At 40.4% G+C, this 12771-nt stretch overlaps 1 protein-coding gene and 1 long non-coding RNA gene across 2 annotated transcripts in view; one reads left to right on the plus strand and one right to left on the minus strand.

Annotated features, from left to right (window-relative positions):
• Nucleotides 1-12771, plus strand: part of LOC148149864 (uncharacterized) — a 50058-nt gene that overhangs the window by 31271 nt on the left and 6016 nt on the right. The gene's annotated exons all lie outside the window — the stretch shown is intronic.
• chn2 (chimerin 2) overlaps nucleotides 1-12771 on the minus strand; it is a 363855-nt gene that overhangs the window by 6004 nt on the left and 345080 nt on the right. Inside the window, exons 9-11 of the mRNA XM_043689521.2 lie at nucleotides 8872-9045; nucleotides 7406-7483; nucleotides 1569-1706 (exon numbers count right to left, since the gene is read on the minus strand). Of these exons, the coding sequence (XP_043545456.1) occupies nucleotides 1569-1706; nucleotides 7406-7483; nucleotides 8872-9045 (390 nt within the window). The remainder of the gene's footprint in view (nucleotides 1-1568; nucleotides 1707-7405; nucleotides 7484-8871; nucleotides 9046-12771) is intronic.

Genomic DNA, 12771 nt, shown 5'->3' on the forward strand with positions numbered 1-12771 from the left:
TGCTGCCACACGCTGATAGTATAGTAGAGGGGTCTAAATGAGGCAAATTTAGGACTTCCACCATTCAGGGTCAGGAATTCCCAGCCTTCCAATCTGCTGGGATTACAGAATCCCAAGGAAATAATAACATGGATGCTGGACTTTAAATCAAGGAGAGAGACAAGATTTCTTAATGGAAGGATGGGTGGTCAGGCTTTCAAGGCCAAGGGGAAATACAGAGGGGGTGCACCTGATGGACATACGCTACCTCAATATCCCTTTCCTTTCCATCTTTATCTGTACTTTGAAATCTGGTAGATTGCCTTCCTTCTGGCTTCTCCAGCTGCATGTATCATTTCACTGAGGCAAATGGGGTTCTTAAAATGACTTAATTGACTATTTTAAGGGCTTAGGTAGGCCTAATTTCTTGTTGGGGTACAGGTGAATCGGTGCCATAGTGCCCTCAGATACCTCACTCCAATAACCAATATTCATCCAGCAGATGTGAATGTATTGTCTCGACAGCCTAAGACATGACGTTATGCTTATCCAGTAAGCACTGGAGCTGGTTAAAGATCACATGGGGTTAGGAGTAATAAGTTAGCTTGGATAGATGCCCGACAGAAACCAGAGTGTCGAGATAAGGAGAGAGTGCGGTGTTGGAAAAGCACGACAGGTCAGGCAGCATCAGGAATTCCTGATGAAGGGTTTATGCCTGAAACATCAATTCTCCTGGTCCACGGATGCTGCCTGAACTGCTGTATCTTTCCAGCACCACACTTTCCATTCTGATCTCCAGCATCTGCAGCCCTCACTTCCTCCCTGTCAAGATAAGTAGGTCATTTCTGGTTGCTAAGCTGTAACTAATAGGGGTGGCATAGGGTTTGGTCCTCGGGTCTGAACTATTTACAATCTATATTAATGACTTGGTCGGAGGGATAGGTGTACAAAAGCCAAATTGCAGATTACACTAATAATTGGGAAAGTGGGTTGTAATGAAGATGAGCAATTTAAAACAGAAACGAGGAGGAATTACTTCTCCAAGTGTTGTGAATCTGTGGAATTCACTATGGTAGGAGCTGGGACAGAGTACATTTAAGGAGGAGGGACAGATTTTTTAATTGAGGGTTATGGGGAGAGGGTAGTAAAGTGGAGTTGAAGTCAAGATGAGATCAGCCATGATATATTAAATGATGAAGCTGACCAAAAGTGCTGAATTGCCTTCTCCTGCTCTTCATTTTAATGTAAACTGTGGTGCCCTTTTGACAGTTGAATTTACTGTCAAAACTCACTGCTTAGGCTTAGCCATCCACTTGAGGTGGACCTGTGTGAGGTGGCACAGATCATCTAACTGCAGAATTATAGCCCCACCTAGGATCAAATTTCACACTGCAAGTGAGGTAAAGAAATTACTCTAGTTATCTTTGTCCATGGCTACATTTATTTGGAAAAAAAAGGCTTTAAAAATTACAACTGCATGCAATTACAGAATTAGCATTATTACAGTGTAGCCCTATTCTCTGTATCTTTTCCATTGTTCATCAGCTTCAAATGTCATTTGGACAGGTACTCAGAATTCACATACTTACTGGCTGCTTCAATGAACTTTTGATATGAATCATAGGTGATGACAGGAATAGGCAAATCCCTAAAGTAGAGTTTAAGTGCACCAGCAATGATGTTGATGTCTGCATATGTACTGGCAGAGATGTCAGCTTTGTCACCATCTAAAAACACAAACATCGTGCAATAAAGAAAACTACCCAAATCTTACACAAGTTACCTTTACAAAGAATATATGCTAGTTATCACTCCTTCATATCTTCACACAAATAAATAATCATAGTGATGGGCAGAGATTTGTTTCCTCTACAATAAAAACTGTTTTTTTCATTTTTGAACAGTTGAATTTTCATAGTTGATGCCTGTTGAAGGCTGGTACAATCTCACTGGTCCAGAATCTGAGCTCCAGTGTTATAACCAAGGGAGTGCTACCCTGTGAAGGTGTCATCTTTTGGATAAGCTGAAACTTCATTACTTTGAAGCAGACAAGGGGAGTTATCCCCAGTGTCCCGGCCAATACTTACCCGTCAATAAATGGCACAAAAACAAACTATCTTGGTCGTCTTCATATTGCTGCTTTGGGAACTTGCTGTGTGCAATTGTATGTTAACAATCGTTCATTGACAATTCAAGAATGGCACAAAATTTAGTTCTTCAGAAAAGGTGTATGAAAAAATAATCAAGTATAAATGGAAATTCATCCAATATCTACTCCAAAATTAACAAATGAAGAGAAGCTTACGGTCAACAGCTAGTGATAAATGCAGGTGAGCCACCTACCTCCATCTGGATCAGACTGGCCATCATCCTAACCAAACAAAGCCCAGCAACTACCCCAGGTTTTCTCAGTACCTGCGAGCCACGATGTGTTACTTCTCTGCTGCGCTATCCACTTTCACAGCGAAGAGGAAATGCCAGCAAGCTAGTTATGACCCAACATCCTGTCAGTTAGGAGCAGCTGAAGGGAGCTTGGCAACCAGGAAAGAAGCTCAGCCTCATCGAGTAATTTGCAGTGGACTGCAGCAGAAAAGGGCTCTGTGAATCCCACAAAGGATGCTGATAGGCAGTGGCTATGATGCAACCAGGAGCAATAGGTAGCCTCAGCAGGCAGCATAGAACATAGTATTCAAAGACAAGGTGCAACTCCAAAACCAAACAGCATCCCCTTCCCCCTCCCAAAAACAGCAATCTGTCTCTCTCTTCCCCGCACCCCCCCCCCCCCACCTCACCCAGCAAACAAGCCTCAGGCAGCCTCCCTCCAGTTCCACTCTTGGAGAGTCCACCATTGGAGGAATTCTAAGTCCAATGTTATACTTCTCTTGTATACTCTTAAATTGAGTTTAACATTTATTTCATTCACCAATGCAGGAAATAAGCTATATATAGCATAGGTCATTTCTGAGAGTACAGATGTGTGTTATTTATTCTCCTTTGCAAAGAAAGGCCTTACAAAGCCTAACTCCAATTTTAATTTGATTCCCCATTTCAAACAAGTGTGCTGTTTTGGAAAATTTATGTAGGGGGTGACAGACGCTCTGGGGAATGTAGCACTGCCGACCAGGTTTCTGGTACCGAGACTGGCTCTAATGTAGTGTGGCGTATGCCAGGTTCCAGGTGATTGATTGATTGTAATACGGAGTAATCAGAGACAAAGACAGATGAGTCTGTGGTCGACAGCGAGACATCAGAATGATATGTTGCTTCCCTAGACTCAGGATCAAACATATCTCAGAGATGGTGCAGACTATTCTCAAAGGGAAGATAGACCACCAGGAGGTCATTGTACACATTAGAACTACCGACAGAATATAGGAAGTTAGGAAGGAATTGAAAAGTAGATCCTCGAGGGTAGTAAGATCTGGATTACTCCCAGTGCCATGAGCTAGTGAAGGTGGCAATAGGAGAATAAAGCAGATGAGTGCGTGGCTGAGGAGCTGGTCAGGGGAGAAGGATTCACATTATTGGATCATTGCAATCTCTTCTGGGGTAGAAGTGACCTATATAAGAAGGACTGATTGCACTGAATTGGAAGGGAATTAATATACTGGCAGGGAGATTTTCTAGAGCTACTCAGGAGGATTTAAACTAGTAAGGGGAGGGAGTCCCAGGAAGATAATGAGGAAAGTGGTCAGTCTGAGATTGGTACAGTTGGGAAAAAGAGTAAGTCAAACAGACAGAGTAGGCAGGAACAAAGTAGAGAACAAGACAGGACTGATAAATTCAACTGCAATTATTTCAGTGCAAGAGGCCTAACAGGTAAGAGTCAAATTGTGATGCTGGAAAAGCACTGCAAGTCAGACAGCATCCAAGGAGTGGGAGAATCGATGTTTCAGGCATAAGTCCTTCACCAGAATATTCCTGTTTAAACGTTTATACCCGAAACGTCGATTCTCCTCCTTGGATGCTTCCTGACCTGCTGTGCTTTTCCAGCGCCACACTTTTTGACTCTGATCTCCAGAATCTGCAGTCCTCTATTTTGCCTAACAGGAAAGACAGATGAACTCAGGGCATGGTTATGAACGTGGGACTGAAATAACATTGCAACTACAGAGCCGTGGCTCAGGGATGGACAAGGCTAGTAGCTCAATATTCCAGGGTATAAATGCCATAGGAAAGATCAAAAGGGGAACAAGAAAGGAGATGGAGTGACATTTTTGATTAGGGATAATGTTACGGTTATATTTAGGGAGGATATTCCTGGGAATACGTTCAGGGAAGTTATTTGGGTGGAACTGAGAAATAAGAAATGGATGATCAGTTTATTGGGATTGTACTATAGACCCCCTGAATAATCAGTGGGAAATTGAGAGATCTCAGTTATCTGTAAGAATAATAGGGTGGTTATGGTAGGGGATTTTAACTTTCCAAACATAACACTATGGCAGACCCAGTCTATGGATGAAGATGAATTTGTTAAGTTCATACAAGAAAACTTTCTGATTTAGTATGTGAAGGTACCTACTAGAGAAGGTGCAAAACCTGGCCTACTCTTGGAAATAATGCAGGGCCAAAAACAGAGGCATCAGTGGGGGAGCACTTTGGGTCCAGTCACCATGATTCTATTATTTTAAAATAGTGATGGGAAAGGATAAACCGAATCTAAAAATTAAAGTTCTAAATTGGAGGAAGGTCAATATCGATGGTAAGAACTTTCAGAATTTGATTTGGGGCGGATATTCGCAGGTAAAGGGATGGCTTGAAAATGGGAAGTCTTCACCCTAACAGAACATCCTCTGGACTCTTGTTACCTCATTTTTGAAGGGCAAGGCTGACAGGGAATGCTGGATGACTAGAGAAATTGAGGTTTTGGTCAAGGAATAGAAGGAAGCATATATCAAGTATAGACAGCAGAAATCAAGTGAATCCCTATAAGAGTAGAAAAGCAGTAAGAGTAGACTTAAGAGGGAAATCAGGAGGGCGAAAAAGGTACATGAGATAGCTCTGGCAAATAGGATTAAGAAGAATCCAAAGGGATTCTACAAATGCATTAAGGGTAACTAGGGAGAGAATAAGATCAGCAAGGTCACCTAGGGGTGGAACCTCAGGATATGGGGGAGATGGTAAACAAATATTTTGCATTGATGTTTACTGTGGAAAAGGGCATGGACGATAGAAAACATGGGGAAATAAATAGTGGCAGCTTAAAATGTCCATATTACGGTTTCAAAGGTAGAAGACAGAGATTGGTGGTGGAGGGTTTTATTTTCAGACTGGAGGTCTGTGACAGGCAGTATGCCACAAGGATCAGTGCTGGGTCTACTGCTTTTTGTCATTTATGTAATGATTTGAATGTGAACATAGGAGGTAGGTTTGTAGATGGCACCAAAATTGGAGGTGTAGTGAAGGTAACCTCAGACTGCAACAGGACCTTGATCATATGGGCCAATGGGCCAAGGAGTGGAAGATGGAGTCTAATTTAGATATATGTAAGGTGCTGCAATTTGGAAAGGCAAATCAGGGCAGGACTTATACACTGAATGGTAATGTCCTGGGGAATGTTACTGAACAAAGAGACCTTGAAGTGGAATCACAGGCAGATAGAATAGTAAAGGTGGTATTTGGTATGCTTACCTTTATTGGTCAGTGCATTTAATATAGGCATTGGGAGGTCATGTTGCTGCTGTACAGGACATTGGTTAGGACATTTTTGGAATATTGTGTGCAATGCTGGACCCCTGCTCTTGAAAAGATGTTGTGAAATTTGAAAGAGAAGTACAGCAGGTCTGGCAGCATCGGAGGGAGAATCAATGTTTCGGGCAAATGCCCCTGATGAATGGCTTTTGCCGGAAACATCGATTCTCCTGCTCCTCAGATGCTGCCTGACCTGCTGCACTTTTCCAGCACCCCACACTCGACTCTGATCTCCAGCATCTGCAATCCTCACTTTCTCCTGAAACTTGAAAGAGTTCAGAAAGGATTTTCAAGGATGGTGTCAGGGTTGAAGAGTTTCAGCAATAAGGAGAGGCTGAATAGACTGGGGAATTTTCCCTGGAGCATCACAGAATGAGGGGTGACCTTATAGAGGTTTATAAAATCATGAGGGGCATGGATAGGGTCTTTCCCTGGGTGGGGAGTCAAAAACTAAGGGCAAAGATTTAAGGTAAGAGGGTAACGGTTTAAAAGGGAATTAAAGGGCAATTTTTTCACACACAGGGTGGTAAGTGTATAGAATGAGCTGCCAGAAGAAGTGGTGGAGGCTGGTGCAATTACAACATTTAAAAAGCATCTGCATGGGTACATGAAAAGGAATGGTTTAGAGAGATATGGATCAAATGCTGGAAAATGGGACTAGATTTATTCAGGTTATCTGGTTGGCATGGACAAGTTGGACCAAAGGGTCTGTTTCCATGCTGTATATTTCTATGACTCTATGGGACACAGTACTCAAAAACAACTTTCTATAAGAATTAATGCCTTGTTTAAACTTGCAATTTTGAGGAACACAACCGTGACTTTAAGTGAGGATACCCTGGAATTCAACAATGGTCAAATAGAGTACTGAGTTCCATGACAAATCTAAAACTAAATAAATATTAATGGAGATATGAACTGGTGTGTACAGTGCAAATCATAAATTTAGTTGTCAAATTTGTGTTTAAGATCTTGCTAGAAATAGAAGAGGAAAGGAGGAGTTTGGTATGTTTTCCTTAATTTGTTAGAGTATTCAGTACAGGACATTGGTTAGGCCACTTTTGGAATATTGCATGCAATTCTGGCCTCCTTCCTATCAGAAAGATGTTCTGAAACTTGAAAGGGTTCAGAAAAGATTTACAAGGATATTGTCAGGGTTGGAGGATTTGAGTTACAGGGAGAGGTTGAATAGGCTGGGGCTGTTTTCCCTAGAGTGTTGGAGGCTGAGAGGTGACCTTATAGAGGTTTATAAAATCATGAGGGGCATGGATAGGATAAATAGACAAAGTATCTTCATTGGGGTGGGGGAGTCCAGAACTAGCGGGCATAGGTTTAGGGTGAGAGGGGAAAGATATAAAAGAGATTAAGGGACAACTTTTTCACCCAGAGGGTGTTAGGTGTATGGATTGATTTGTGAGAAGTGGTGGAAGCTGGTACAATTGCGACATTTAAAAGGTATCTGGATGGGTATATGAATAGGAAGGGTTTGGAGGGATATGGGCCAGGTGCTGGCAGGTGGGACTAGATTAGGTCGGGATACCTGGTCAGCATGGGTCTGTTTTTGTGCTGTACATCTCCATGACTCTTATAAAGCTTCCACAAATATGAAGTGGAATCTTGTTATTGCACTGTTATCTTGAAGTGAAGGCAAAGTGAAAACTCACAAAACTGATAACTTGAAATATATATTTCGTTTCATAGATAAAACCACAAGATAAAGGATTGCACTCACCTCTGTCGAATGCCATTTTAACATCTTCAATGTGCTCAGTAAAACCAGAGACCCTGTAAAGTCCTTCGGATTTCAAACCTATTGAACAAAGTGAAAATTGTTCTTTTATTGCTTGTATTACGTACAGTGGGGAAATTGAGAAGCTTAAAGTGCATGTTTTCAAAGCACACCCATGAATATTCTCAGGTTGCGATAAATGCAAACCTCCAGAATTCAAGACAATACTCCAGCAAGAAAAAGTCAAAATGCCTATCTATTAGCTTATTGATTTTTAGAAGGAAAAACATGTCCTACATGATTATCTCTTCTATTCACTGAAAATCAAACATCAAAAAGCATAAACTTTCTTCGAGGTATATGCTTTTGAAACAAAGATACGTTTCACATTTAAAGTACATTTTTAAGCCATTGATCGCATCAATAAGCCCACAACACTCAAAATTTGCACTACAATATTTTCATCCCATACACTGTTGTACCCTCTTCACCCATACGCTTTGGAAACCACATGCTAATCATACATCCTCCTTTCATATAACAGAAAAAAACTGTTGTCTAATGATCACTACAGGTACAGCCAGAAAAAAAATGAACATGCCAATAAACTTTTGCCTTTGAAGAGAAAACATTTTTATTAAGCCATGTGTTAGACAAGCTTGCTCTGCTACATGTTTAGATCACTTTTATTACATTTTTTTGATCTACTTATAAATATCCCAAGCATAAACAGTAAATTTGAGGAATTTTCTGAAAGTTGTACAATGAAACAGACAGACTATACTACATAGGGTTTTCAATTGTTCATTGAGCTATTTAGTTAGATTCATATGTTGTTTTTTGCTGTTGGATTCAATATAGTGCACTATATTATTCCTATTAACAATTGAGAAGATTCTGAAAAAAAAACTGCAATTTGTTTGATGCAATCATTCACAAGTACTACATATACTACCTTTCTTAACTCTCTTACACCTTCACCTCCCCAAGAACATGATTTGCACTTAATGGTACCATTTGTGTAGTAAAATGATTGGTAGAAGAATGATAACAAGAAGGTAATCCATCCATTATTTTGAATACGTTTGTGTTATTCTTTGATTCTACAACAGTTACAATGAACGACAACAAACTGAGATGCATAACCAATGGAACTGCTCACTGGTGCTTCTTGGCTTGTTGCAGGGCACTGACCTTCCTTTGATGTCTCCTGATTATTTACCCATATCATCATTTTCCTTTTATGGATACCATTAATATAAAGTGTGGTTATCATATGATACTATAAAATGTAAACATAACAAAAACATGACAGGATAGTACCTATTAAAATATAAGTCAGCCTCTCTGTTTCCATGGCAATGCAAGACAAGCATAACTAAAATGCACCAACTACATTTAGATATACTAAGCAAGCAAACATTACAATAAATTCATATTTTGCAGCATTATGAAGAGTATTTTCAAACCTCGTGCTTCAATCTCTCGAATACACATATCCACCACCATTGGCCGCTGGGTATTGTGTGCTTTTACAAGTGTTGTCAAGTCACAACTATACACCTTCTTGATTCTCTTGAGGTCAGGCTGACAGTCATTGGGTACAAGTTTTGAACACTGCTTATGTACATTCAGTCCACAGTCTGGAACAAAAACCAACAGGAGTATAATTATTCAGGGCTTTTGTTACATGGCTCAGAAATACATTTGTGATTGGCTTTGCACTAATTGTATAATTTTTCTAAATGTTTGTTCAAGTATACCATCACTAAAGCAGATCATACCTCACCAAGTTAGAAGGCAAACTAACTGTGCAAGTTACTTACAATTCTTAAATGAATGGTGAATGTCTGGAGGAAGTAGTAGTAAGGAAAGGTTTTCTCTTTATAAAACAAAACATATCAAAAGTCAAGTATTGATAACATTTAGAGAATAGTCAAGAGGAGGAAAAGACAAGAAACAATTATTTTAAATTGTTTAAAGAAATTATTTTTGGAGCTTAGGATTAGTATTAAGTTAAAAGCTATTGATATACGAGTAGTTCTTTTTTACATTATTTTTGGCAATTGTTAGAACATGGACCTGTCAGCAATTATAAACTTTAAACTAATTCAGACAGAGTATTATTTTAAATTGAAAAGACAACTGTAACTGGGTTGTAACATATAGTCAGAGTTGTGACCTACACATTCATTTATGTCGTGTTGTGGTTTCAAATAAAGGCAAAAGTCTTACACATGTCCTGAATGCCTTCTTCATGAGTCAATGGCAAAAAAAAATATTTCAAAATTGACAAAGGGGAGTAAAAAGTGAAAGAATTCTGCCATTCACATTGTTTTGTTTCTAACCACTTATCTATGACAGGTTACTGAAAAACATTTTTTGGTCATACCAAGGACAATTGTGAGCAATCCTCAATCTTCAAGTTACACTGGTTTATACAATTAAGAAAAAAAGGCTTTCATTTCAGATGAGTTTCACTTGGCAAGAAAAGCAGTTCTGTTGGTTGTTTGACACAACACTGCTTAAAAAAGATATAACACAGCATTCAATGAAAACAGTGAAAAGCAATACACAAATGATTAATTATACAACTCCAATATGTACATTAAAGCTATCCTCTTAGACGATTGTTAAAATTGGCAGATGAAATTTAATGTGGATAAACCATTAATGTAATCCATTTTGCTCAGAGGAATATAAAGGTAATGTACTATCTAAATGGAAAGAAACTTCAGAGTGCTTTGGTGCAGAATGATTTGGGTGTCCTCATGCATGAATCGCAGAACACTAGTCTGTAGGTAAATCAGGTAATAAGGAAGGCAAATGGAACTGTGGCATTCATTACTAAAGCAATAAATTATAAAAGTAGGGAAGTGTTACAACAACTGTATGAAGCATTAGTAGTGTCCACATCTGGAGTATTTTGGTCCCCTCAAGGAGGGATGGTAGTTGCATTTCCTACCGTGTGGAAACAGGCCCTTCGGCCCAACAAGTCCACACCGACCCTCCGAAGAGTAACCCACCCTGACCCATTTCCCTCTGACTAATGCACCTAACAGTATGGGCAATTTAGCATGACCAATTCACCTGACCTGCACATCTTTGGACTGTGGGAGAAAACCGGAGCACCCGGAGGAAACCCACGCAGACACGGGGAGAATGTGCAAACTCCACACAGATAGTCACCCGAGACTGGAATTGAACCCGGGTCTCTGGTGCTGTGAGGCAGCAGTGCTAACCACTGAGCCACCGTGCGAGTTCTGCAGAGGTTCACTAGATTGATTCCAGACACCAGAGCTTTTGTCTTAAGAAGAGTGAGTGAGCAGCTTAGGCTTATATTCTCTGGAGTTTAGAAGGTTGAGAGGAGATTGTATAACTAAATTAAAGGGGATTGACAACCAGGTATAGAAAGGATGTTTCCTCACCTGGGGTGATCCAGAACAAGAAGCCATAGCTTTCAGATAATGGGCAGTTGATTAGGAAAAATTATTTTGCTCAAAGGCCTGTGGTGGATTTTTGGGACACTGGATACTGAGTACATTTTAAGGAGATAGACAGATAGATTTTTAATTATTAATGGGTTAATGGATTATAGAGAGCAGGCAAAAAAGTGGAGTTGAGGCCAAGATGGGATCAGCCATAATTGTATCGAGGGGATGAACTACCTACTCCCATTCCCAGTTCTTATGTTGTGACTCAAGCAGGTGCTGGAACTTTGCAGGAAGTGATTCTAATCTGGGAAACATTGAGGAGTTGCATTATAAGAGAAAATGATTCCTGTGTTTTCAGATATTGCACTGGAGGCCGTGGTGAAGGAGGTGGACAGAAGGAAAGATTTTTGTTTATATGCAAGGGGACTCTCCTTGCCCAAAGGCCAATGGAAAAGAATAGCCATGGTCAATGCCAACAGTCAGCCTTAGAACATATATTAAGGAAGGACTGCAAGAAGTTCAATGACTTATATAAAGAAAGGTATAATTTCATTGGAGGCAGTTCAGTGAAGGTTCACTAGGATGGTCCCATTATGGAGAGATTGTCTTATGAGCAAATGTTAAATATGTTGAGACTCTACTCTTTCGGAAGCATGAAAGGTGATCTCTTTGAAAGATAAAGGATTATTAAAGGGTTTAATAGGGGTAAATGTTTGACAGGATGTTTCCCCTCATGGGAGAGTCGAGGACCAGAGGGCATAATCTCAGGATAAAGGGGCACCAATTTAAAACTAAGAGGGTTGAGAGTCTTTGGAACTACTTGTCACAGAGAGCTATGGGGCAGACTTCTTGTGTATAGATAGATTCCTGATGAGTAGTAGAATCAAGAGTTATGGGGAAAAGATAGGAAAGTGTACTTGAGTGTTGGAACAGTATGACCCTATTAAATGGTGGGGCAGGCTCAAGGGGACAAATGGCATAATCCTGTTCCTATTTTATGTGGCCTTATTTCACAATCAATTGACGTGTCTTAAAAGGTCAGATTCTACCAAGGGCATCACTACCCTCAAACTGCTCAATTCACCACGCCCTCCTTTACTCATCACCAACAATCTCTATCAATTAGAAATCATACATGACATTCATATGTACCTTGGCATCCTCACAAACTGAACCCCTCCTGATAACATTACTGCAAATGCCACACCCACACATCACAGTTCGTGTGTGTTGTTAGCTGCTCAGCTGTTACAGCCACATCATTCAAACACACTGTACAATACTCACTAACATATCTCTCTCTCTCCATCTTCCATGTGGGAGTTTAGGCACAGTTTACATGTAACTGAGGATTATACCTGCAATAAATGCCATTAGTTGCAAATCCTATCAGATCGAATGGCTCGGCTGGAGTGACAATTAGAGGCATTGAGGAATTTACAAGAACAAGGGGGCGTGATGGATGGCAGTTATAGGAAGAGAGAAAAGTCACAGAAACAGTTACACAGATGGGCTAACTCTAGGAAAGGTAAGAGAGGTATGCAGGTAGTGCAGGAGTCTTCTGTGGCTATCCCTATTTCAAACAGGTATGCTGTTTTGGTAAATGTAGGGGGTGATGGATTCTCAGGGGAATGTAGTACAAACAGCTAAGTTTCTGGTATCGGGACTGGCTCGAATGCAATGAGCTGTGCGTCCGGTTCCAAGAGATCGATTGCGTTAGGGGACTCGCTAGTCCGAGGCACAGACAGACGTTTCTGCAGCCAGCAGTGAAAAATCAGATTGGTGTGTTGCTTCCCTGGTGCCAGGATCAAAGATGTCTCAGGGAGGGTGCAAAATGTTCTCAAGCAGGAGAGGGACCAGCAGGAGGTCATTGTACACATTGGAACCAATGACATTGGAAGGGAAAAGGTTGAGTTTCTGAAGGGAGATTATAGA

Source organism: Chiloscyllium plagiosum, unplaced genomic scaffold (assembly GCF_037043375.1).
Source record: "Chiloscyllium plagiosum isolate Xiang-an unplaced genomic scaffold, Cpla_swu_hap1 HiC_scaffold_5, whole genome shotgun sequence".
NCBI lineage: Eukaryota > Metazoa > Chordata > Chondrichthyes > Orectolobiformes > Hemiscylliidae > Chiloscyllium > Chiloscyllium plagiosum.